At 46.1% G+C, this 27,307-nt stretch overlaps 1 protein-coding gene across 1 annotated transcript in view; it reads left to right on the top strand.

The window, feature by feature from the left end:
- Positions 1–27,307, top strand: part of LOC126088309 (neuronal acetylcholine receptor subunit alpha-7-like) — a 336,530-nt gene that overhangs the window by 287,954 nt on the left and 21,269 nt on the right. The window contains exon 8 of the mRNA XM_049906440.1: positions 5,393–5,502. Coding sequence (XP_049762397.1) covers positions 5,393–5,502 — 110 coding nt within the window. The remainder of the gene's footprint in view (positions 1–5,392; positions 5,503–27,307) is intronic.

The raw sequence follows: 27,307 nt of genomic DNA, 5'->3' as shown, positions 1-27,307 counted from the left end.
ACAGCCAACTGCCCAACACTACAATACCAAACAACAATGCAAACCAGCCACAGACTTCACACAGCACAGTCAGTGACTTTCATATAGAGCGCTACGTGGCGTTACCAAGGTAAAAACCTAAACAGGCTACTTACAAGTGTTAATGTGCCACTGTACTCCTTCCCCAAGAGAGTCTTTTCGGGGGAGCATTCGGCCCTTATTTCATTTTTATGAATGACAGTGCACAACGATATCTAACTGCACAGGTGAATGAGATCTTGGAATGAGAGGATGCTCGGTAAATGGAATAGTCTGCCCGTTTCCCCGACTTAAGTCCCATCAAACACTTATGGTATGCGTTGAGGAAACGAACTCCAGCACCCATCAACGACCGTCCAGCAGTCGCCAACAGCCTTACCACAAGAAGTCACTATCGATCTTATGGACAGCATGGGAGCACATTGCAGAGCGTGGACTGCCGTCCGCGGTGACCACACAACCTATTGAGAACCATGTCCCGCCTTTTTTAATGTTCAAGGGACCACCATGAACTGCGGTAATGGAAATGGAAATGAGCGTTTGGCGTCATTGGCCGGGAGCCCCCTTGCGTGGCAGGTCCGGCCCCCTTGTTGCAGGTCTTATTACATTCGCCGCCACATTGGGCGACTTGGGCGCCGGATGGGGATGAAATGACGACGAAGACAACACAACACCCAGTCCCTGTGCGGAGAAAATCCCCGACCCAGCCGGGAATCGAACCCAGGCCCGTACGGCGGCAATCCGTCACGCTGACCACTCAGCTATCGGGGCGGACATTAACTGCGGTGAATTCGGGACAATTATTGTCTTTGAACAAAAGAGTAATTTCTGGTCATCTCATTTTTCTACTCTCAGATTTCTACACTGTTGTGTTGCAGTTCTTTCTCTGTAAGGTCCAAGCTTCACCGAGCTACGTTTCTTGGCACCGACAAGTCATGCGAAAGTTTCTTACGTCTATAAGTTTTGCACACCAGTGTATATCGGTATTCAGCAAGACACTGCACGGTAGTGATGGGCAGAATCCGGAGTCTTTTACTCGAGAACCGAAAGGAATCGAATACACAGCCGAAGGCAGTGAACTTGCAAGAGTACAACCTAGGTGATAGGGCCACTGTACGCTGCAGTCTCAACCGCCAGTACAGCTCTTGCCTGTGTATCTCTGTGTTCGCGTCATTAATGTGAGATTTCATATTACCTTCCGCTTATTATAGTCTCAGAATGCTGCCTGATAATCATTTCATTATATTTCCGTTATTCGAAATATTTTATTCGTTTACGTTTTCATAATCACTTCTGAAATGCAATGGAACAATTCTTAGCGAAATTCAGTGCGGTCTTATTAACGCAACTATAAAGAAAACGTGATCGAGTAATATTGTTTCTCTACATTTTCCAATACAGCTTTCCTTTTTTGTATAACAATGAAATAAGTAGGAGATATTGGCCGAATTTCCGCGGTAAGAGGCAGCTGGGTAAGCGAAAATACCGGGTGATCAAAAAGTCAGCATAAATTTGAAAACTGAATAAATCACGGACTAATGTAGATAGAGAGGTACAAATCGACACACATGCTTGGAATGACATGGGGTTTTATTAGAAGCAAAAAAAAAAATACAAAAGTTCAAAAAATGTCCAACAGATGGCGCTTCATCTGATCAGAATAGCAATAATTAGCGTAACAAAGTAAGACAAAGCAAAGATGATGTTCTTTACAGGAAATGCTCAATATGTCCACCATAATTCCTCAACAATAGCTGTAGTCGAGGAATAATGTTGCGAACAGCACTGTAAAGCATGTCCGGAGTAATGGTGAGGCATTGGCGTCGGATGTTGTCTTTCAGCAACCCTAGAGATGTCGATCGATCACGATACACTTGTGACTTCAGGTAACCCCAAAGCCAATAATCGTACGGACTGAGGTCTGCGGACCTGGGAGGCCAAGCATGACGATTGTCATGCGCAGTCACTGACGTTTTGCTGTCCAGCGCCATCCGTCGGACATTTTGTGAACATTGTTTTTTCTTTTTTTTTGTTCTAATAAAACCCCATGTCATTCCAAGTATGTGTGTCAATTTTTACCTCTCTATCTACGTTATTCCGTGGTTTATAAAGTTTTCAAATCAATACCGACTTTTTGATCACCCGGTAAATCTGAGAACCGAGAACTTTTACGAAAGCGATCAACAAGTGTCTTAGTCTTAAGTGCTGGCGACAGTAGTTGCTCCGAAAAATGAGGTCTTGTTTTCGGATGTGATATTCGAAAGCTCGAGTCAGTTGTGGAGAACACGTTGGAATAGATAACTAGCCTGTTCTCGGATTGCCCAACACTATCGCGCAGAATGTGGCACTTTCATGTTTCGCCACGAGAACTACCAGCCTATTGTACTGTTCGAGGTCAGTCGACATCACGAGCAATAGCTTCGTTGAAATATGGCAGATTTTTAGCGACGCTACCCGATGACGCAGCGTCCCTACAGCCTCAACAACAAGATTTATGTTGTGTGTGAGGTCATCCGAAATGAATATCCGGAGAAAGAAGGTGGCGTGTAGAAGGGGAGGGGCAGAGGGAGAGGGTGTAACAGCATAATAGTGTACGGAACTGCTGAGACGATGTGCTAGCAGGAGGTCGTCTGGTCACTTAGCTCTATTTTAGTACTACCGACACATACAACACAAACCGTATTTACACGACTGAGGATGGCATGGTGCACGGATCTCACGGTTTTTTGACATGCTCTCCTGAGCAGCACTAGTAAATTGCCTGAACTATTTCCGGGTAAATTGACAAAATACTCATTTTCCTAAAAATAAAAAAAATTGTTAATTCAATGGTAGCTCCCCTAATTAAAATCATGTAACTAGAATGAGAAAGTAAAAAAAAAAAAATGGACTCGAACGACAGCATACGTGCAGCGCAGTGACTTGGTCGCGATGCGCAATGGGATTGGCGACGAGCGTGCCTGTACCCCCGCCCCCATACCTCCAACCCTGCCCGCCTGCATGCAGTCTGCGCCGAGCGCCCCCTTTGCTACCCGCTGCTTACCTCGTTCTGTTGCAGCTTTCCTGTAAAATTACTGCCCTATAATCACCAACTGATAAAGATGACCACTCTAACACGAAACGACTAAACCGAGACGCGAGAAAAAAAAAGGAATCTCGAATCCAGCAGTTATTAGACAGATAGAAACCCACTCTAAAACTTAGCCACATCTTGTTACTCTATTTTTTTTTTTCTGACAGATCGCATTCTTCCCCCATACTCCTCACATGTGATGCGTACTTGGAGACCAGTTCAGACGGGTGCCTTGACGCGGCGGATCACCGTGAGACTTGCAATCAAGCAAAACCCGAATGTACATTTTCTTTTCTTTTTTTCCATTAAACAGATTGGAAGCATGCCTTTCCTGTAAAAAGAACCATTGATTGCACATCTCACAGATTCGTCTCCTTTTCTCTCCCTGTGTGCGTTCGGCATGTCCAGTATGTGTTTATCAGTAACAAACGCACAGAAATTCGAAGCAGGGGATTCCAGAGCGAAATGAGACGGCACGGCCTCGTTGGACCGACCTGTGACTTGATTGATGCCTTCTGTGTGCACACTCTCTGTTGACAGACAGACGTCGTCTCCTGGCGCACGGGATGAACAGCGTCTCCAATCACACTCCGAGGGTATGACTAACCTTTTGATAGTGTACATTTTTATTAAAAGAACGTTAGTCTTAAAATGTGAAACCTAAACCTGTCTTGTGCTTTTCTTTGTGTTTACTCCTACTTTACTCGAGCGCATCCGTAGGGATATCAGTACAGCTGAGCGGAGTTCTTTCCGACAGTCACAAAGATGCGAGGGTGTGGACTGCAGTCCGCCGGAACCACCTCCACCTCCAAGTATCAACTGACTCTGTCCCGTTTTCTATACTAAAAAGTATTAAATTAAATTATAAACTTCTGCCGTATATTCTGTGTTATTTCTGGTATGGTTCTTGTTTTTTGTATTTTGTTTCTTCCACTCGTTTCCTCCTCACTAACTTTCAGCCCTAAAGCCTTATCTCAACTTCTCTCCTAATAAGAAAAAAAAAACCTTTAACACAAACTGTGATTTACTAAGTACTTCTATAAATACTTATTTGTATAAACATATATTTAAAAGCGCATCACACAGGTGCGAGGGACAAAGCCTAAAATGTATTTTGTCGTGCATTCAGCGCGAAGTTCATGCAAGGAGAGGAAAGCCACGTAACTCCAGGCATTTAAACGACACCTCAATAAAACCCATCCCCGGAATGGCTTGGACAATCTTCAAGGTAAAAATTTTAAAGAGAAACGCTTAAAGAGAATTATTAATTCCAGACAGAGCTCGAAGGACAGTTACACCTTACTTTCAGTTTAAATAGTCACAGAGACAAAACACAATTAAAAACACAGTACTTCTCCTTGCAAAATTATTTTTTTATATATTTTTTATAAGTGGAATGAGTACTGCATCACTTATATGCATATATTCTTAGAATCACGTTTGAGTTCGGCTTTTCGTATGAGCTGCAGCTGTAGCATTGTTTTCTGGAAATGAATTCTCATTTTCAGATTAATGCCTGATGGTTCTGCTTATAACTATAGGATTACATATTTAATATATATTAGTTAATTTGACTTTCTGATTTCGTGCAAGCATGATTCATTAGTAACTAACTGCTATAAATTTAAAGAAGTTGCTTAAAACAATTTTAATGAAATTTATTAAATTTATACTGCGAACTCGCGATTGAATTCTCTTAGCTTCATTTGCTAAAAATGTTCATTGATTATTAAAAGTTTCCATATATTTAAATTTGTACTTTGAGATTATTAAACGACGGAAAGATACATCCCATTCTAATTTTTATCTTCTTTAAAATACTTTACATGTGAAATCATGTGATGTGAGAATATCCTCAACATCACAAATAAATTTTCTGAGGAGGCTACGACAAGTATGTAGTCTTAGAAGTTTATTTACTATTGTGCCTGAAAGTTTTTTAAAATGAAAGAGTGTTTATGCAGTATTTTTTAAAGTTTTTGTATCACACCAGTTTCTTATAGAATTTTTGTATTCTTCACCGAACGTTATTTGAACTTCGCAGCCACAATCCTATCTACTTTACGAGTATCAAATTTTGTATACGTCTATATCTCTTGTTGTGCATTATTTTTTTCTTTATATTTTGTCTGATATGTATTTGGTTGCGTTCACAGTAGTTGTTTCTTGGCTCATGAAGTACCGTAGTTTTGTATGCACAAGGGCCTTGTTTGCAAGCAAGCTGCCGTTTTTACACTTCTCATTGTAGTGACACCCGCCCTTGGAACAACTGAACATGTACTATTGCCGATGACTTTTCAGGAACATACTTCAACTGTATCATGTTCATGGTGGCTTCTTCGGTGGTGCTAACGGTCGTCGTGCTCAACTATCATCATCGAACAGCAGATATTCACGAGATGCCGCAGTGGGTATGTCACTTCCTTCATTATCAAACTAAATAGAATAAAAGTACTTCTGTTCTCCATGTGTCAATAGCTTAAGAATGAACGTAGTTTAAACGTCTGGTTGTATATCAGTTTTTAGCGCATGTTGTAAAAAAAGGAATGTTTGCACAAGATCTTTATTAGGTCATCATTTCGTTTAATAACCGTCGTAATATACCAAAACACTAATCAACAGTGTTCCTGGAATGTTAAAAGCATTTCACAGCAGTACTCGATCAAACCGGCTTACTAATTATACCTAACAAAGCAAGAAGAGATATGTCATCATCATCAGTGTTATGCCTAAAGGCAGGTTTTCGCATGGTAGTTTTCCAGGCTGTCCGGTCTTCTGCCATCCTTTTCAGGTCTGCATAATTTCCTCTTCCCTTTATGTCGTCTATCATCTTGTATCTCCTTCTTCCTCTCAGTCTTCTCACACAAACCAATCCTTCCAAAGCATCTACTAGCAAGCGCTCCCTTCTCAATGAATGTCCCAGCCAGTTCTTTTTCCTTTCTCTTACAACCTTCAGCAGACATGTTCTCTCACCAACCCTTTCCAATACTCTTTCATTACTCACTCTTTCCATACAGCTTATTCTCTCCATTCTCCTCCACATCCACATCTCAAATGCTTTTAACCCTTTTTCATCCTCTAGTCTCAGTGTCCATGTTTCTGCCCCATATAATGCCACACTCCAGACAAAACATTTGCCAAGCCTTTTCCTTAGTCTTTTATCTAATTTGCCACATAAGAGTCTCCTCTTTCTGTTGAACGCCTCCTTCGCTACAGCAATTCGACTTTTCACCTCCTGGTGACATCTCAAGTCTTCAGTTATTGTGCTTCCAAGATATTTAAATTCACTTACTTGGCTAATGGTAGATTGTCCTATTTTAATATTGTACAGTCTGCGTCTTGTACTGATGACTATACTCTTTGTTTTTGCTGTTTTTATTTGCATCCCATATTCCACACAAGCTTCATTCAGATCTTTGAGCATGTTATTCACTGTCCGCTCACTTTCTGCCACTAATACCATGTCATCAGCAAGTCTTAAACATTCTATTCTCTTTCCACCAATACATATTCCTCTTTTCCCATTTAAGCTTTTCGCAATAATCTCTTCAAGGTATACGTCAAACAACAGTGGGGAAAGGCAACAACCTTGTCTAACACCTCGGCCAATGCTGCTTCTTTCTGACATTTCATTTCCAATCCTTATCCTTACTTTCTGGTGTAAATATAGATTCTGTATCAGTCGTCTCTCTTTCCAATATACTCCTTTCCTCTTCAAGATATCCATCAGCTTGTTCCACTGAACTCTGTCAAAAGCCTTTTCTAAATCTATAAAAACAGCAAAGATTTCTCTACCCTTTTCCATATATCTTTCCCCTATAGTTCCTAACAGGCCGAAAGCATCTCTTGTTCCTTTTCCTCTTCTAAACCCGAACTGCTCCTCTGCAATCCCTCTATCCAGCTTGCCATGTAACCTTCTATTCAACACTCTCAGCAAGACTTTATCTGCATGAGAAATTAGACTGATGGTCCGGTGCTCTTCACATTTTTAGTGTTTCACTTTTTCTCTATTGGTATCATAGCTGTTGCAGTGAAGTCCTCAGGCCAATCCTCTTTGTCATATATCTTGTTACAGAGGTAGACTATTTCTTTTCTTTCCTTGTTTCCCAGACTCTTCAACAGTTCTGCTGGCAAATCATCTATTCCACATGCCTTCCTATTCTTCATCTCCTTCAGCGCCTTTTCTACTTCTGCTTCCAAGATGGTAAATCCCTTTCCATCTTACAGCACATATTGTTCCTCTTAACCTTAATTTCGCTTTGCATTTCATCCTCCTTATACAGACATTCAATATATTATTGCCACCTGTTCAAAACCTCCTGTGGTTCCTATGCTAGAGTACCATCCGCTCTTTCTATTTCAATGTCATTCCCCTTTCTTTTACGTTCAAAAACTATCTCACTAGCCAGTCTATACATCATTTCATACTTTCCCTCTTTCTCAATTTTCTCTATTTCGTCCCATTTCTGTTTCATCCATTTTTCTCTTGCTTCTACAGTTTCTCTTCTTAATTCATTATTCAGTTTCCTGCACCTCTTTTTGCCTTCTTCAGTTTCTACACTTTTCCACTTCCTTACATCTTTTTCAACGTGTTTTCTGTTATCCATTCTTTCCTGGTGCTTTGGGATAGTCTAATTCTTAGTACTTCTTTGGCAGAGTCCATGAGTCCTTCCCTCATTTTTATCCACTTGTCATTAACACTTTCATCAACACTACCTCTTTGCCATTTTTCCATAAATCTCTTCTCCAAATCTGATGCCTTTCCTACCTCTTTGAGTCTTTCTATGTTTAGTCTTTCCTTTGCTTTACCTCTCCAGATTTTTTTCAACTTCACTTGTATTTCTCCCAACACTAGGTTGTGGTCTGAATTTATATCCCCTCCTGGATAAGCTTTAGCATTCTTCAAACAGTTCCTAAACCTTTTTTGTATCAGGATGTAGTCCAGCTGATATCTTTCTTATTCAAATTTTTGATATCCATGTGTAACGTCTCCTTTTGTGGTGTTCAAATAATGTGTTACCCACTGCTAATGAATTTTCTTTACGGAAACTAATTAGTCATTCACCTCTCTCATTTCTTATTCCTAATCCTAATTTTCCTACTGTATCTTCATCTCTTCCTTCACTCACCACTGCATTCCAGTCCCCCATGATGATAATGCAGGCATTTCTATTTTCTTTCTCGATGGGTTCATGTATTTTCTCATAATATTCTTCCACTTCCTCATCTCTGTGCTGGCTGGCATGCAGGCATACTACCCACAAGTTCATCAAGGCACTGTTGGTCATCAATAGCGATTCGGCGTAGATCCCTCAGAGTGATTGGTGGGTCACGTCGTCCATAAACAGAACTTTTCAATCTATTCCAGGCATGTTCGATAAGGTTCATGTCTGGAGAACATGCTAGCCACTCTAGTCGTTATCCTGAAGGAAGTCATTCACAAGATGTGCACGATGGAGGCGCGAATCGTCGTCCATGAAGACGAATCCTTCACCAATATGCTGCCGATATGGTTGCACTATCGCTCGGAGGATGGCATTCGCGTTTCGTATGGCCGTTACGGCACCGTCCATGACCACCAGCGGCGTGCGTCGGCCCCACATAATGCCACCGCAAAACAGCAGGGAACCTCCACCTTGCTGCAATCACTGGACAGTGTGTCTAAGGTGTTCAGCCTGACCGGGTTGCCTCCAAACACGTCTCCGATGGTTATCTGGTTGAAGACATATGCGTCACTCATCGGTGAAGAGAATGTGATGCCAATCCTGAGCGGTCCATTCGGCATGTTGCTGGGCCCATCTCTACCATGCTGCCTGGTGTCATGGTCGCAAAGATGGACCTCGCCATGGACGTCGGGAGTGAAGTTGCGCATCATGCAGCCTATAGCGTACAGTTTGAGTCGTAACACGACGTCCTGTGGCTGCACGAAAAGCATTATTCAACATGGTGGCGTCGCTGTCAGGGTTCCTCCGAGCCTTAACCCGTAGGTAGCGGTCATCCACTGCAGTAGTAGCCCTTGGGCGGCCTGAGTGAGGCATGTCATCGACAGATCGTGTCTCTCTGTCCGCACAACATCGCTTTGGTTCACTCAGAGACGCCTGGACATTTCCCTTGTTGAGAGCCCTTCCTGGCACAAAGTAACAATGCGGACACGATCGAACCACGGTATTGACCGTCTAGGCATGGTTGAACTACAGACAACACGAGACGTGTACCTCCTTCCTGGTGGAATTACTGGAACTGATCGGCTGTCGGACCCCCTCCGTCTAATAGGCGCTGGTCATGCATTGTAGTTTACATCTTTGAGCGGGTTTAGTGACATCTCTGAACAGTCAAAGGGACCGTGTCTGTAATACAACATCCACAGTCAACGTCTATCTTCAGGAGTTCTGGGAACCGGGGTGATGCAAAACTTTATTTGATGTGTGTACTTCTTTCGTTCAGTTATTCCTTCTCAGTGTAAGTTTTGAGTTATTGGTATTTGGCACGAAGTCTGATCGCTGTTACAACTAACTTCCTTAAACGTTTGCTACTGCTTACCTCATGAACATAATGAATGACCTCTACAAACAGGAATGAGATTGTATATATTCCAGACCACACAAAATTTTTAATCCTTTAAAACTGTTCCAGAATTATTCTGTACCGGTAACTCCTTTCATTATCCTCATTACTAGTTTTTGAATTTTAAATTATGCTTTTGCAACACTTGTATTTCCCCAGAACATCACACCATTACGTAATAACTATGTACAGTAGCAGTCTAAGTACATAGTACTGTTTCAGTATTACAGCAGCTCTTGATCGCTGTTAAAGCTACAACCGTATTTGCTCATGCTTTTGTTCAGTAGTTTAACATGTTTCTTACCTTAATATTCTACCTAAACTCGTATAAGCTTTGTGTAAAATATTTTTTCAGTACTGCATCCCAATAATTCTAGGATTATAGTTCTTCTCGTTTTTGGTCTTATGTCTAAGGCTCATCTATTTCCTTTTGTTCTCATTTACCATCACGGAAATTTATTCCTGCTTCTTTATTTATCACAAAGATATTCTGCTCTAAATCAGCTTCATCGTGTTCTTTAGCAAAAATTCTATTACCATCTGTGAAAAATACTGGCTCTGTAGTTGACAAATGGTACAGTAAATAATTTATGAACACTAAGAATAACAGAGAGCCTAACATATAGTCATAAGAGGCTCAAATTCTGCCTTTCATGTATTCGGAAAAGTAACTTTTATTTTGACATATTTCCACCATATATTTCCTGCCAGAAAGATATGACTTAAGCCACTTATCGGCAATCCACATATACAATGTTTGCATAATTTCCTAATAAGCAGATCAAAAAAGCGTTAGACACTTCTAGAAACAGACTTCAGTTTAGTTCAGCTAGGTCTATAGCATTCAGGACTTACGTCAGCACACAATAATGCAGACCATGAACCGCCGCACTATGGTGTGTCTAACACGCTCAACAATCGTAGGATTGTGATGTGTCACCGCTTATTTAGCCACTAACATCGCCAGAAACAAAATACGAGACAGGACAGACACTATACAATTAAATTTTCAAGGCGATGAAATAATTGGGAATTTCACAGCATTGTTAAACAGCTGGTACAGTGAGCCACTGTAGAGATCGCCCACTCACAGGCTGCAAACCCCTCCGTTTATCAGGACGAAGGCCAAGGAATCTGTGTGCTGTCGCCAGATGCAATAAAACAGGATTAAATATTACTTCATTTATTTCTTTGAATACACCTCGTCGGCGTATCTTCGGCGATGGCTGGTGGCTCAGCAAGCAGCGCCCGCATCTCGTGGTCGTGCGGTAGCGTTCTCGCTTCCCACGCCCGGGTTCCCGGGTTCGATTCCCGGCGGGGTCAGGGATTTTCTCGGCCTCGTGATGGCTGGGTGTTGTGTGCTGTCCTTAGGTTAGTTAGGTTTAAGTAGTTCTAAGTTCTAGGGGACTTATGACCACAGCAGTTGAGTCCCATAGTGCTCAGAGCCATTTTTTCAGCAAGCAGCGGAGGAATTTGATGAACCCAATGGCTGGCTCAGGCTGCCGTATCTCGTTGCATCAGCCCTCTGCTCACGAACAGCGACTTCTAGTAAGTGGGTTGCCGTCCGTGGTGTGGAAGGCGAGCCCCGTCATAAGTCCTGCTCGGTGTTCGCGGTTGTTTGTTGTGTCTCACACACCGTTCTGGGCGTACTCTGTCCCTCCCTGGTCACTGCACATATTGTCCCATCAGATGGACCACGATGCTGGATGCCATGAGGTCGTGTTGAATGCTGATCGTGTGACCCGCCGGTTTGGTAGCCCGTCTGACCCAAGTGATGCTGGAGTTTAGAGCAGTTTGTACCCCAGGCTGGAACTGTGTTGGTAGACTTCTGGACTGTCCATCAATGGTGGCTGGTACTGGAGGCTGGCTTCTATTATCCATGGCTATAGATCGGTGGTCATCATGTAAGGTAGCAGACGTATGATGGTACTGAAACAATCTCATACACAAGGTGTTCAAATACAGAAATCAGAGGATCGAGTGTGAACAACATGAATGCCACTGATCCTGTTGATTGACCGACTCTAGACCAGCGAGGTGGAGTATTTATGGCGTTGAGGAGAGGCTCTGATTTCTGACGTCATTCAACATGACCCAATCGGAACAGCTCTTTATGAGCTGTCAGGAGTCTTCCGTTCTGCTACATTTGCTTAAGCAATTTCAGTGTCTTAACAGCTTTGCCAAACCCCTGAGGCGTACTGTTGCAGCCCCCTTAGCTTTTATTACATAGTGTTATGAGAGTAACGAAGGCAGTCTGCTCTGCACTCGTCTAACCCTTTCCGCTAAGCCTCCTCACACTTAGCTACAGAAAGTGTTGTTGCACTCCTGGTAACCAACTAACCGTGGCACAATGTTTGCACCTAGCGGCTGGCTCGTATTGATACTCCCATGTGCTTCAGTAATACTTTTATTTATTTTATTTAATCGTATGCCTAGAGCCCCCCGTCGGGCAGACCGTTCTCCAGGTGCCGGTCTTTCAATTTGACGCCACTTCGGCGACCTGCAGTCGATGAGGATGATAGGAGGGTGATGAGACCAGCGCGACACCCAATCTCTGGTCGGAAAAAATTCCCCGACCCTGCCGGGAATCGAACCCGTGCCCAGAGGACTGACAATCCGGCACTCTGACCATTTCTTTTCTAGTGCTCTACCATCTTTTATTTTAACAATAACAAACATAAACTGCTTCTAGCATTTTTTTTAAATATATAAGACGATGACTTTATAAAATAAATTTTTCTGGGAAACGTAAATAAGTGGACTTTTTTTTTTACATAATAGTGAAAAAAAATAAAATAAAATATCCTGCTTCTGTCAGTACAAAACAATAACGGCCTACGTTCCTCTTTTAGGCGCGTACCTCGCTAATCCCGTCATACCTCGCGTTGGTGTCGGGTACGTCTTCACGTGTGTTTGTGGATCCTCTCCACTGTCCTGGTCATTTCTTGTTCTGATACTTATAGACAATAATTACATTCTCCTACCCGGGACACCCCAACTGGGTGGGGGATCAAGCAAGGCACTCCCTAAAAAATTTGCGTAATATGTTCGATATCTCGGATGTCTCACAAGCTGTGAGTGATGTTCCTGTAGTAAGGCCCAAAAGTCAAGCACATTCTTACTGCCGTCTCGGAAAAGATAACGCACAGTCAAACCTCGAATCCAAGTCACTGCGTTTGTCTTCGTTCGGGGATAATATGTCCTATCTGGGAGAAGTAGTGTGCGTGGTTCTATTGTTTGCGGCCCCACCCGAAGGAGGAAGGCGATCATTTTTTTGACCAAACACCATACGTCCGCCGAAGGACCGCATATCAGGCGATGCTCCTCAGTGTCTATAACATTGCACTGCGGACACAGTGGCTCGTCCGCCATATGAATTGTATGCAACCTGGAACGAGTCACGTATTTCCCATTTACCACCTGATACCACAGTGCGCGCGTTCCCGTATCAAGGTGTGGGTGGTGCACTGTACGCCATACCACTGACCACGTAACTGTTGGTTGGCGGCGCTCTACGGCATTATTCGGCCGTCGTCGAGTCAAGATGTGGTATATATCACGTGCAGTTGCCGTCCTGGTAGTCGGTAGTTCCATATGTACATAACTGTGTTCCACAAAGAAGGTTCGCATATGAGCAAGCGATGGTGAGATGTGAGACACCGCTACCGGAGCCGAACGAGAAGGTGGAGCGAGTTCGTCTATCAAGCTGCCCGTCAGACTTGTCTGGTGTCGTGTCCACATCTTTATCATTGTGGTTACATAAATAGCCACTGCTCGGTCGCGTACGTGGACTAGTCCAAGACCTCCACGACTACGAGGAAGGGTGAGGGTTTCGTATCCTACCTTAAAAAGCAGACCTGTGATCACAAAATATCCTAGTGCCGCCAGGATTCGGCGGGCCAACACCACCGGCATAGGAAGAACTTGTGCCAGGTGGGGGATGCGAGAGGCTAGATAAGTGTTGGCAAAGGTGACCCGTTGTATCATATCCAGTGCCCTTAACCTGTGACTTCGGACACTCGCACGAATTGTTTGCAGAAGATGTCTGTAACTCAGTGCCACCGTGCGTCGAACGTCTGTAGTGAAGATAATTCCTAGGCATTTCATCTAGTTGATCGGCTGTAATGGTGCTACACTTCCTGTCGGGAGTCCTCTCCCGATGTTCATCGCTCCCGACTTTGCCATGTTCAAGCGACTTCCCGTAGCCATACAATACAAATTAATCCAATGCAAGGCCGCTCTTGCCTCGTCGCCTGACCGTGCTAAAAACACTAGGTCATCTGCGTATGTTCGGCATATAAACTTGTTGTGCCTTATCGTCATTCCTTGGAGTCGATTCCGAAGCCCGCAGAGCAGCGGCTCGACAGCGATGGCATACAATATCGTTGACAGCGGGCACCGTTGTCTGAACGATCGTGAGATGGTGATGGGCCCCACCAAGCGTCCATTGATGAGCACTTTGGATGCGGCTCCGTGGAGTAGTCTCATGACGACGGTGACAAAACTTTCCGGAAACTTCATTTTCGTCATCACGTCCGTGAGATAAGCATGACAGCCTGTCAAATGCGCGATCGAAGTCTATCGATACCAATGCACCCCGGAGACGACATGTTGAAGCCAGTGCCATAACATCGCGGTAGTCGCTGAGTGCCGTTTGTATATTGCTAGCTCCTCCTAGCTGGGTTTGGTCGAGTGAAATCACTTGGCGTATTACGCGTTTAAAGCGTGCTGCAAGTATCCTGGCGTAGATCTTGTAGTCGCAATTAAGAAGGGTCAGTGGCCGGTAGGCCTGTATCTCTGTGCCGCCAGATGGTTTGTGGATGGGGATGATCATTCCTTCCACGAAGGAGGGTGGAAGAGGCACGTTGGGAGACATCAATTCGCAGTACATGGCAGTCCATCGTGGAATCATGAGATCTTTAAATGTACGATAGAACTCTAACGGAAACCCGTCGGGCCCCGGCGATTTGTGCGACGCTCCCTTATCAATCGCTTCCATTACGTCGTCAACTGTGATTTCACCTGTTAACTCCAGGTTGGCCGACTCGTCGAGACACGCGGAGAGCGTTCGTCGGACCTCATGAAAGGCTGCCTGATCGTGTTCCGCTTCTTCATAGAGATGACCGTAGTGTTCCACGAAAGCGTTAGCAATGTCTTTTTGCGTTGTCATGCGGCGACCATCTGGCAGTACGACCATCTGTATTAAGGTTCTGCGGCTACGTTGTTTTTCTCTGATAACGTGATACATCGACGGGGATTCTCCACGGACTCGTTCAAAGGCCCTTGCACGGATTGCGACACCCTCCAGTCGGCGGCGCGTTATGGAAATTATTTGGGCCTGTGCTCGTTTTATACCGGCACGACGCTCCTGTGAAGGTGCTTGTACAGAAAGTTCGCGGAGCATCGTGAAACAAAATTCCGTCGTGTATCGCCCCCACATCATCTGCTCTCTTCCGTATGCGATTAACGATCGGCGCAATGCAGGCTTAACGCATTCCAGCCACCACTGCAACGTCGTCGGATATGTCGGGAGGCGTCGTTCACACACATGCCAAGTGTCTTCGACTAAGCGTCTGCACTCAGGTTCCCTAAGGTGTGCTGTATTCAGTTTCCAAACACTGCGACTCCTCCACACTTGTTGACGACTCAGGGAGACCGTGCATAAATATGCTATGTGATCTGAAAAGGCGACAGGCCACAATTCCGCATCGAGGATCGCAGGTTCGAGACGACGTGTTACGTACATGCGATCGAGACGACTTGCAGAGTGACTCGTGACGTAGGTGTATCCACGTCTGTCGCCATGTATCTTCTCCAATGTATCAATGAGATTCATGTCCTGTATGAGTTGCCGCAGCTCCGGGCATGAAGTATAACGTGGGTGTTGATCTTTTGGTGCGAGCACGCAGTTGAAGTCGCCTCCAAATAAGACATGTTCATACCGACCTAAGAATAATGTTGCAATCTCCTCTGCGTAAAATCGGGATCGGTCGCGCCGTCTGTCTGACCCCGACGGTGCGTAAATGTTAACGACCCGTACTCCCAGCACTGTGAGCGCCAGTCCTCGCGCTGACGGCAGGTACACCACGTCCTCGGCTACTATGCCGCTACGTAGAAGTATCGCTGCCGCCGTCGGTAGTACGTGTAATGTACGTATCGTACTCATAGAGGTCGGGGAAGCTCTCAACACATACTTCCTGCAGCAGAACGATGTCGACGTCTGACGCATGCAACATATCTCGTAATAACTGCAATTTGACAGGCGTTCTGATCGTATTAATATTAATAGAGGCTGTTCGATATGCCTGCCGCTGTTCCTCAGTGCGTAAAGCGCACATGAACGCTTATGTTAATTTGTGTGCTGCTGCCCGGTGACATGCTGTCTGTGCGTCAGTCTGCATCTTCTGCGCGGTTAACATCCGGTGGACGCAGCACTCGCCATTGCGGGTGCGTCGTCGGTGTGGGGGGTCAGTATCGGATTCGTCGGCCCAGTTCCTGTGCTGGAGGTCCAGCTCCCGTCGCGTCTCTCCGACCGGGCTGACCGAAGGCGGTGGCGTTGCTGCGGTGGATGGAGGGATTCCTTCCGTCGGCTTTCCGTCCGGTGTGTCTGTATTCAACCCCTGTGTAGCATGATTCGCGTCGTACTGCTGTGTGGGAGGTAGAACCTCCCGTTGCGCATCCGGATGCACTGTATCGACGTTACACCCATCTGACGTGGACTGCAGTAAGCAGGTATCCGACGGCGCTAGCCGTCGTTTCTTGTGGCGCTTCAGTGATCGTTGTTTGCGCGTGTGCGCCTCCGTATCCGAGTGCGGAAGTGACTCCCGGTGCTCAGGGACGAAAGCAGCTGTCGGCACAACAGCAGGATCAATTTCCATTTCTCCTACCGATCCTTTCCGCTCGGTTAAGTGCGTCGTCGGCGCCGGAGCGGCAGAGGTGTGCGTCGTTTCGTCACTGCAAGCGGTCTCTGCCGCAGTCGGTTGCCGTAAACTGTCAGGATTCTGTAGCTGGTCATTCTTCGGGATGGGATCCGTTCGAAATGCGTCCGCATACGTTAGTGGCAGCGGCGTCAACGTGGACGGAGGTACGGGTTCGCCGTTTGGAACTTGCACTGTCCTCCGCTGCATACATTCGGAACGGACGTGGCCCTCTTTCCCGCAGCCTGAGCATGTTTTGGGTTGTCCATCGTATATGACTATAGCTCTGCATCCGCCGATGTTTAGTATCTCGGATGATTCTGTCACATACTGCATCGTTAATCAGCTTGACGTAAACTACACTGCTCACTATGGAGAGGTGGATTCCGATAAGTTCGTTGTAGTCAAGTTAAACTTCGTCTCGTAGGAACCTTTCTATTTCGTAGGCTTTCGGTCTCGCATATTCATTCGAAAAACTAATCTTGAGAGTCGACTTTCGGTATGCATGTGCCATTCTATAACGAGTCGTCTAAACGCACGAGTACGCCGAAGAGGTAAACAACTGCGCGAGCGCGAACTTCTCCGGCAGGGACGTAAACAGACGTCCGTGCCGTAGCACCGCCGAAGGCAGACTTGTAATACTTTTATTTATTTTATTTAATCGTATGCCTAGAGTCCCCCGTCGGGCAGACCGTTCGCCAGGTGCCGGTCTTTCAATTTGACGCCACTTCGGCGACCTGCAGTCGATGAGGATGATAGGAGGGTGATGAGACCAGCGCGACACCCAATCTCTGGTCGGAAAAAATTCCCCGACCCTGCCGGGAATCGAACCCGTGGCCAGAGGACTGACAATCCGGCACTCTGACCATTTTTTTAATAGACCGATGCCTTATCCATTTTTTTTTTTTTTTTTTTTTTTTTTTTTTTTTTTTTGTGGTAGTGGACCGGTGGAGGCTCGGGGGGCAAAGTGGGCAGGGGTCGAAACCTGAGGCCTGCCACAGTGTCCCCCTCACCACCACCGAGCCCGTGGTGCTTAGGGAAGTGGGAGAAACAGGAATCAACAGTAGTGGAAGGCGTTGTTATTTATTTATTTGCATGCGTTTTTGTAATATTCACTAATAGCATGAAATTATAGGAACACATATGCGAAAGAGAAAATGAAATATAAATTCTGGGTAAAGAAAAAGAAAGGAAAAAGGAAAAGCAAAAAGAAATAAAATCGGCGCAATCTGCGACGCGCTCTCCCATCCGCGGAGGTCAGAAGTAGAATAGATCGTAGGCGGTTGAAACTCAGACACCGCCGGGGGAGGAGGGGTGGGTGCCCTCTGTGCCAGGCACCCCCCAACTCAGTGGAGGTCTAACAAAGACCGCTCGAAGATAGTTAGCAAATAATGTTCGGTAACGTGGCGTGTTTTCGAGAGCTGCATGGGCTGTTCGTAAATAGGTCCAGAAGTCGAGGCGGGATTTAGGTCCCTCATGAAAGAGATAAGCGACCGCCCACCCTTTGACCCACGTAATAGCATGACATTTGGCGGCGGGAAAATGTCGGTCCTCCGGGTATAGAAACATTCGAGCCTCGACTGTGTCTGGTGGCACCCGGAGATAGCAGGCAATGATTTGCTGCACGAAGCGCCATACATCTCGCGATGAGGCGCATGTCAGACGGTGTTCATCAGTGTCCAGGTGCTGGCAAAGGAGACAAAGAGGGGATTCCGACAAGCCAATGCTGTGCAGGCGCTGCTTCGTGGCAAATTTCCTGTTGACTATGTGATACCACAGTGCCCGGACGTTCGTAGGGAGGAAGGGCTGGTGGACGGTAGTCCACTGGATGGAGAGGTGTTTGGTCTCCATCACATTCCGGGGAACACAGGGCAGCAACAGGCTGTAAAAATCCTTAGTCCTAGGTGGGCGTGTATCTGGGAGACTGGTATGTATGTAACTGTAGTCGACGAAAAAGGTCGAAATATGGGACAAATTAGGCACGATATGGTCGACAGACACCGGTGGTGAGGTGGAAGCAGGTAGGAGGACCTCAAGCAAGCTGCGTGTTAGAGATGTACCCTGGCCCATCCACTGTTTTCTCATGGTACTCATGTACAAGGCTGCAGCTCGCATACGGACATTGACGAGCCCGACGCCACCATACCGTGAGGGCAGGGTAAGTGTCTCATAACGGACTTTAAACATTGAACCAGCCGTGCGGACGTCGTTGCGGATGACGTGTAACAAGCGACGGAAATTCGTTGCCGCCGTGCGTGTGACCGTGGGGATAAAGGTAATGCCCAGGTACCGGAAAGTCCGCACAAGCGGCAGTGGTGCCACTTCACCCTCCTGGAGGCCTCGTCCAATGTGCATTGCAGAAGATTTGGCGACATTCATGGCACTGCCAGCGGCAGCCCCATAACGGGTAATCAATTCGAGGACATCCCGAATCTCAGAGCCGGAGCGAATGAGGAGGAGGAGGTCATCAGCATATGCCCGACAGCGAAAAGTGTGTTGGCGTAGGGTGAGGCCATAGAGCTTGGTCGTCAAGCCCCCAATAAGGGGCTCAAGGGCAATAGCATACAGGAGGGTAGAGAGGGGGCACCCCTGCCGTATCGAACGGCAGATAGGTACCAGCCCTGCTATACGTCCATTGACTTGGACACGTGAACTGGCACTGTCGTAAAGACGCCGGGTGACGTCGAGAAACGAAGGGGGGATGCCCGTTCGGGCTGCCACCGAAAACAGGAAACGATGACGCACTTTATCGAAGGCGCTGTCGAAGTCTATAGCGACGACCGCTGCCCGGAGCCTGCAGGCCGCCGCTATCGCAATTAAGTCGCGGCATTCCCCTGTGGCAGTCTGTATGTTAATCTGTCCGCCAGGCGTCGTTTGCTCTGGCGAGAGGATATGAGGGAGTGTAGTTCGGAGCCGCATTGCCAGTAAGCGCGCGAAAATCTTGTAATCGGCATTGAGGAGGGTGAGCGGTCTGTAACTCGTGACCATCGAACCACGGGCCGGTTTGTGGACTGGTATAATGATGCCCTCAGCAAAGGCGGGTGGGATTGCTTAGTCAGATGTTATCAGTTCTTGATACATAGTCGTCCACCGTGGGGCCATGAGGTCCCGAAAGGTACGGTAAAACTCAATCGGTAAGCCGTCAATGCCGGGCGATCTGTTGACTGCCCCCTTGGCGATTGCGTTGTTGACTTCGTCTAGCGTGACCGCCACTGTCAAAGCATCCGCCTCCGTGTGGGGGAGGGTGCGCGTGACGTAATTCAAAATGGAGTCGTCTGCTGCAGTTTCAGCGTCGTCATCACTATAAGTACGACGGTAGTGCTCGACGAATGTGCGGACGATGTCATTCTGAGTGGTCACCTGCGTTCCATGAGGCGTGGTCAGAGTGCTGATGATCTGCCGACGACGCCTTCGTTTGTCGGACACTATATCATGTATGGATGGAATTTCTAAATCCGCGCCGCGCCGCGTCCGTATCACGACCCCTTGCAGTTTCCGGCGTGCCAGCGCAATTATCTTCGCCTTAGTTCTTTGCCGTTCCAACTGGTTGTCCGGGGTTGGCGGTTGAGCATCCAGATCTCGGAGAATCGCGTAATAGAAGTCAACAGTGGTGCGATGCCAGTCGGCCATGTCCTTCCCGTATCTCATCAGTGTCCTCCGGATCGCCGGCTTGGCGCAGTCCAACCACCATGTCAATGTCGAGTTGTAGCGGGGAAGGCGTTGTTCGCAGGCTGTCCAAGTTTCAGTGACTTGTTGGCGACACGCCAGGTCATGCAAGTGTGAGGTATTGAGTTTCCATGGCGCACGGCTGCGCCATACTGATTGCGGCGGAAGGAGGACCGTACAGATGTAAGCGCAATGGTCGGAAAAGGCCAGCGGCCAGCGTTCGGCGCCCCGTATCGCAGATCTAAGAGTGAGACATATATCCTATCTAGTCGGCTTGCGGAATGACTTGTAAGAAAGGTATTGCCAGAAAGGTCGCCGTGTTATATTTCCCAGGTATCGTGAAGCAGGAGGTCTCGCACCACTATACGTAGCTCCTGGCATGTAGTATAGTGGGGAATCTGATATTTAGGATGCAGAACGCAGTTAAAGTCACCTCCTAGTAGGCAATGGTCATAACGCCCTAAAAACAGGGGAGCGATTTCCTCGGAATAAAACTGGGCTCTTTCATGCCGTCGGTCGGTGCCTGAGGGAGCGTAGACATTAATGATGCGTGTCCCCATGGCAGTGAGTGCCATGTCCCGAGCTGATGGAAGGAAGGCGACATCGGTCACAGAAATCCCGTGGCGGACGTAGATGGCCACCCCGCGGCCCATAGGATCACTCGCGGAGGCGTGGGCGGGATAGCCATTGATATCCGGGAGACTAGCCAAGTGAACTTCCTGCAGAAGGGCGAAATCAATATCCGAAGCCCAGAACATCTCCTGCATAAGGCGGATTTTCACCCTGGAACGGATGTTGTTGGTGTTGATGGTTGCTATCCGGTAGGCCTGGTGTCGGATTGCTGGACGCTGGTCCACTCCGCCGTCCGCGCAAGGGTGTGGGCGTCGCAGCGGAACGTTATCCCGCTGGCCCGCAGGGGAGTCTGGGGAGAGTATGATTAGTGGTGCGGCCGTGACGGCGCAGGGTCCCGTAACGGCTCCTGCTCCGTGACCTCCTCCTCGTGCCACGCCGTGGAAGCGGAAACTGGTGTATCGTCCATTTTGTCTGCAGAAGATGTAATTGTGCGTGGTGTAGTGTCGCCTGTGGGACGTTCATGATTTAGTTCAGCGTCAGCACGGGGCGCAGCCACACCGATAGATGTCTCCGCGCTCATTACGTCTTCGTCAGCAGTAGCGGGTTCTGAGGCCTCGTGCTGGTCGACGGTTACGTCCTCCTCGACTTGTAACGTCTCCTCTTGGCCGGAAACGGTGCGACGTCTTCGCTTGCGACGTTTCGGGGAACGTTGTTTCCTTGTGCGACCCTCCGTGTCCGACGACGGAAGGGAGTCGCGTCGTTCTGGCAGAAAGGCTGCTGTAGGAACGATGAGCGAGTCGATCTCCATCGTGGTTCCGAGATCAGGGTCAGCGTCTGGTTGCGCCGGCATCTTCGGAGCGGCGTCAATGGCCGGCCGAGGCGGCGGGTCGTCCGAGGCGCTCTCCGTCGGTGTCTGGTCGGGCTTGTTGGTGGCGTCGTTTGTGGTGACCGGGCGACGTTGCAAAGTGGTAGGAGAAGCTAGAGCAGCGGCATAGGTCACCGGTAGCACTGTAGGCTGCGACGTGGGTGGTTTTTCGGCAGCTGGAAGTTGAGTAATACGCCGTTGTAGGCATTCGGATCTAAGGTGGCCTTCTTTGCCGCACCCGGAACACGTCCGAGGCTGGCCATCGTATATAATTATGGCACGGCATCCGCCGATCTGTAAGTAGGACGGGACGTGGCTTCGGAGATCTATGGTGACCTGTCGGACCCCGTTTAGGACAGAATACGTCCGAAACTGCGTCCACTTCTCCGCAGTGTGTCCGTGGACTGTGCCGTATGGGCGTAGTGCCGCGACGTCGTCCTCAGCTGGAAGTTCGAATGGCAATTCGAAAATGCGTATCGTTCGCATACCTAAGCCTGCGTGGTCGACGGTTACCTCCCCCACATTGCTATCAGCGTGACAGAAGCGGAGCCCCTGTTTGGTCTCACGTAGTATGCGTTCACACGCCGCGTCGTTAATGATTTTCACATAGACCGTGCTGCTCACGATGGACAAATGTATGCCGATAATATCGGTCGCCGGGATCTTCACTTCCTCTCGCAGAAAACGCTCCACCTCGAGTGCTTTGGGTCGGGCATAATCGTTGCAGAAAGTAAATCGGAGTATTGATTTACGGTAACGGTTCGCCATGGATCGTACAAAGTAAGCCGGCACTTAAGCAACGGCCGTCAGAAAGTAAACAAGGCGAGCTCGCACGCCGCACGAAGTCAACACGTACACGTCCGCTCTGTTGCCCTGCCGAAGGCAGACTGACCATTCAGCTACCGGGGACGGACTTCAGTAATACTGTCCTGCTTTGACTAAGAAAATTTCACTCTCTTGTTCTTACTTCCTTGATGGGTAACAGCATAAACTTGGCACACATTCCACGTTATATACGTATCCAATAATATGCAGGTATTCGTACTTCAACATAATCTCAAAGGTAATTGGGGTAACAAGCCAAACAAATTTCTTTGTGACGAGCCACTGGGAAGCAAGAGTTCGTTAAATCAAATGTTTTTCTAGTGTTGTTGTTGTTGTCTTCAGTTCTAAATCTGTTTTGATACAGTTTCCCACACCAGTATATCTTGTGTAAGTCGTTTCATCTCTGCTTAACTGCTGTAGCTACATCCTTTGGCACCTGCTAACTAGTCCATCTTGTAGTCAAGTTTTGCCCTCGATCTGATTCAATATCTCTCCATTATTTAATCGATCTTTACATCTAATACTCAGCAATCTTCTACAGCCCTAGAATTCAAGCGCTTCTATTCCTTTTTTTCTCTGTGTCTCTCTTACACAGGGTATAGTCGTATTTCAATTACATAGACGGTGAGGCAAGCATTCTCAAATATTTGCAGAATCAATAAATACATTGACGTCAGTTTTAGCCAAGTTGTAGCGGACAATATGGTACATTTCCTGACGTTCGCAGGAGATCCCGGGTTCGAGTCCCGCTCAGGGCACACATTTTCAACATGTCCCCAATGAAGTATATGAACGCCTGTTTTCAGCTAGGGTGTCTGTTTAATTATCATTTCATTTTGCAATTTGTGTTATGGTGTTTAAGTATTGCGTATTATTTCAAAGGCATGCATTAACTACCTTTCTAAACATTTTGATTTCCGTTATCTCTTTCTCTTCGTTACCTTTTTCGATTATTGTACAGCTTTATTCGCTGCTAGAAAATATTGTTTCAGTCTTTATTTTAATTTTTCACAACACATGTACGTTAAGTCTGACTTTTGTTCCACAATCATGAGTAGAACAGTTCTGCAGTCTGAATACTGTGTCCGTATTCTGTGCTCTTCTTCCCCTGAAACTGGTACACTTGTTAAGGACTTGTGCCTACACAGGTACGAATGTAACTACTAGGCGCTTTCTAATACACACTGATTACTCTAAGCCCATACCTACCTCTACATCCTAGAGAGCCTGTATAGGGAGAGAGTGGCCAACCGGACGATACGGCGGCCATTTTTCTGCCAAACTGCGGGCGGGACTCCTGAAGGGCCAGTAGTGGAGTAGCGGAGTACACACTCACCGAATCAAAACCACAAGACAATATGGCGAAATCATTCGTTAAATGCCTTTCTTTACAGCTATAATATACTCATAGTAGTCTACTACGTACAGCAAAGGAAAATTTGATACACTGGCTGTAAAAATTATTCGTTACTTGCATTTATCTCCTTTAAGGTTCGTTTACTAGACATATTGCAATGAAAGTAACCTAAATAAAAAAATATATAGTGTATAGCATTTGTTCTGTATCGGAAGTGCCTGTATTACGTCCGATGGATGAAAGTCGTAAGCAGTTGTTCTCTTGTGACATGCAAAAAGTGTGAGACGTATTAGTACTTCTTGTCACGTCTTCAAACTTTTCACACAGCCAATTTACAGGTCTGTTTCATATTGCAAGTTGTTTTATATGTACTAAAAAGCAAAACCGACTTACTTCGCACAGATAAGAGTACTTGGTTGGTTTGCCGGCCGGAGTGGCCGTGCGGTTATAGGCGCTACAGTCTGGAACCGAGCGACCGCTACGGTCGCAGGTTCGAATCCTGCCTCGGGCATGGATGTGTGTGATGTCCTTAGGTTAGATAGGTTTAATTAGTTCTAAGTTCTGGGCGACTGATGACCTCAGAAGTTCAGTCGCATAGTGCTCAGAGCCATTTGGACTTGGTTGGTTTCCACAAGGCTCCTGTTCATATCAGCTCTGTTGACTGCGACTGCCCACTACTTTCGACTTTCTTCAATGCGTGGAAATGCTAACATGCGAAATCCACCTTCGCCTTTATTGGAACAAACAAATGCAGCACAACCTGGCATCTTTTACGAACGGCCGCAGAACGAATTACAGATGTCAAAAACAATACTGTACAATTACTAATGTGTTTACTTCTAACATGTAGGCCTACAGACTTCATCACAAAACGCTTCATTATTTCAACTCGTATTTAAGATCACAAAAGCTAATTACGTACTAAAAACGATATACAACTAAATCTAACATGCATGCACAACGCATAACAAGTCTCTCAATAATTCAAATACCTTTTAATCGTTTCCAAAAGTCCTCTGAACTTCAACTCAAAAGCACGGTAAACATAGGAAGTGCGAGAGACGTTTGGCAGAAAAATCAACCAATCAACCAATCAAGCTAATCAACCAATCACGGGCAATTTCACCTATGACCACCCTCTCTGTATACAGGCTCTCTACTACATCCGTTCTTATGTATCACTGTTATTCATTTCCTTCCCAGTTCCATTGACAAATGGAGCAAAGGGGAAAAGACTGTCTATATGCCTCCGTACGAACCTAATATTATCTTTTCTTCGCGGTGTTTACGCGAAATCTACGTTGGCTTCAGTGGAACAGTTCTCCGATCAGCTACAAATATCTATTCTCTAAATTTTCGCAATAGTGCTTCGTGGAAAGAACATCATCTTCCCTCCAGAGATTTCGATTTGACTTCACGAAGTATCTCCATAACAATCGTATGTTGATCGAATCTACTGACAACAAATCTAGCAACACGCTTCTGAACTGATGCGACGTCTTCCCCTAATCCGACGCGGTTTCGATCCGAAAGACTCGAGCAAGTATTCAAGAATGGGTCGCACAAGTGTTTTATACGTGGTCTCCTTTGTGGATGAGCTAGACTTTCCTAAAACTCTTCCAATAAACCGGAGTCGACCATACGTCTCCCTCGTTACCATCCTGATGCTGATGAGATTCTTTTTTGCTAGAACTTTCTTTTCGTTCAATTTTATCTGACTGACAATAATAGTCCTTAAAGGTTGTGTTTGTTGCATTATACAGGGTTTCGCACTTATTTTGACCACTCCAAATATCTTTTTAGCCAGAAGCAAAATAAAAAGTTAGCAAACAAATATTGTGTTACTACCGGGCGGGACATTAAACAGCATGATTACCTTTCTTGTAGCTTTGTTCGTGACGAATATATGAACAGCAGTACGTCTTTTTTAAATAACACACTATATTTTAGATTCACAAGGGGAGACCACAACGTTAGGATCAAAGATTTATTTCAAACTTTGTACGCCTTTAGTAGGCCATTAAAACATTACGAGCAAATAATAAGGTGTACTACTCTGGAAATTCCGAGAAAATCGCAACAGAAGTTTTACCCATTATGTTCCTTACGTATCTGTGAATAGCGGCCGCAGGTTAGAGATCATTGTGATCACGTGGTTAGCGTTCGAGCTGTGTAAAAGAAACGTGTAGGAGACGAGGGTCCGGCTCGCGCTGAAGCTTAATTTTTTAATCTATCCTGTCGGAAAAAAAGAAAGTTTTCAAAATGTCAACGAGGTATGTTTTCCCTTGGTAACTCTGAACGTTCCCTGTAAATGCGGGAAAACTGAATTCATTCGATGTCATAGATGTCATTTCAATTTATGTTTTCGATGTCTGTATGACAAATACCATCGTGCGTGTGATGTCGAGAGCACATCCGACGAATAATTTTGCGTTATTCTTGTGGCCTGGCACATTGTGACTTACTACATAACTGAATAACGTCATTCGCATAATTATTTGTCGATGTTTGACTTCGGCTTTCCAAGCATGTCCCTCGTCCTTGAAAATTTAATTGAGAATAATCAACGCTCAAATAACATATGAAATTCACTACAACTTCCATAGTCGCGCGTGATTTTTTTTTTTTTTTTTTGTTACATTACCTCTCAAAAGTCATATACATTAAATTAACAGACTAGCGAGGAAAGAAATAGAGAATATAATTTAAGTGTTTGCCGAATTCGAACAATCGCCTCTTCTTAAGTAATAGAACCCAGTACGTTGTCCTCGATGGTGAGTGTTCATCGGAGGTGAGGGTATCATCTGGAGTGCCCCAGGGAAGTATGGTAGGTCCGCTGTTGTTTTCTGTCTACATAAATGATCTTTTGGATAGGGTGGATAGCAATGTGCGGCTGTTTGCTGATGATGCTGTGGTGTACGGGAAGGTGTCGTCGTTGAGCGACTGTAGGAGGATACAAGATGATTTGGACAGGATTTGTGATTGGTGCAAAGAATGGCAGCTAACTCTAAGTATAGATAAATGTAAATTAATGCAGATGAATAGGAAAATGAATCCCGTAATGTTTGAATACTCCATTAGTAGTGTAGCGCTTGACACAGTCACGTCGATTAAATATTTGGGCGTAACATTGTAGAGCGATATGAAGTGGGACAATCATGTAATGCCAGTTGTGGGGAAGGCGGATAGTCGTCTTCGGTTCGTTGGTAGAATTTTGGGAAGATGTGGTTCATCTGTAAAGGAGACAGCTTATAAAACACTAATACGACCTATTCTTGAGTACTGCTCGAGCGTTTGGGATCCATATCAGGTCGGATTGAGGGAGGACATGGAAGCAGTTCAGAGGCGGGCTGCTAGATTTGTTACTGGTAGGTTTGATCATCACGCGAGTGTTATGGAAATGCTTCAGGAACTCGGGTGGGAGTCTCTGGAGGAATGGAGGCGTTCTT

Source organism: Schistocerca cancellata, chromosome 6 (assembly GCF_023864275.1).
Source record: "Schistocerca cancellata isolate TAMUIC-IGC-003103 chromosome 6, iqSchCanc2.1, whole genome shotgun sequence".
In the NCBI taxonomy this organism is placed as follows: Eukaryota; Metazoa; Arthropoda; class Insecta; order Orthoptera; family Acrididae; genus Schistocerca; species Schistocerca cancellata.
This window is presented reverse-complemented; position numbering and strand designations above follow the sequence as displayed.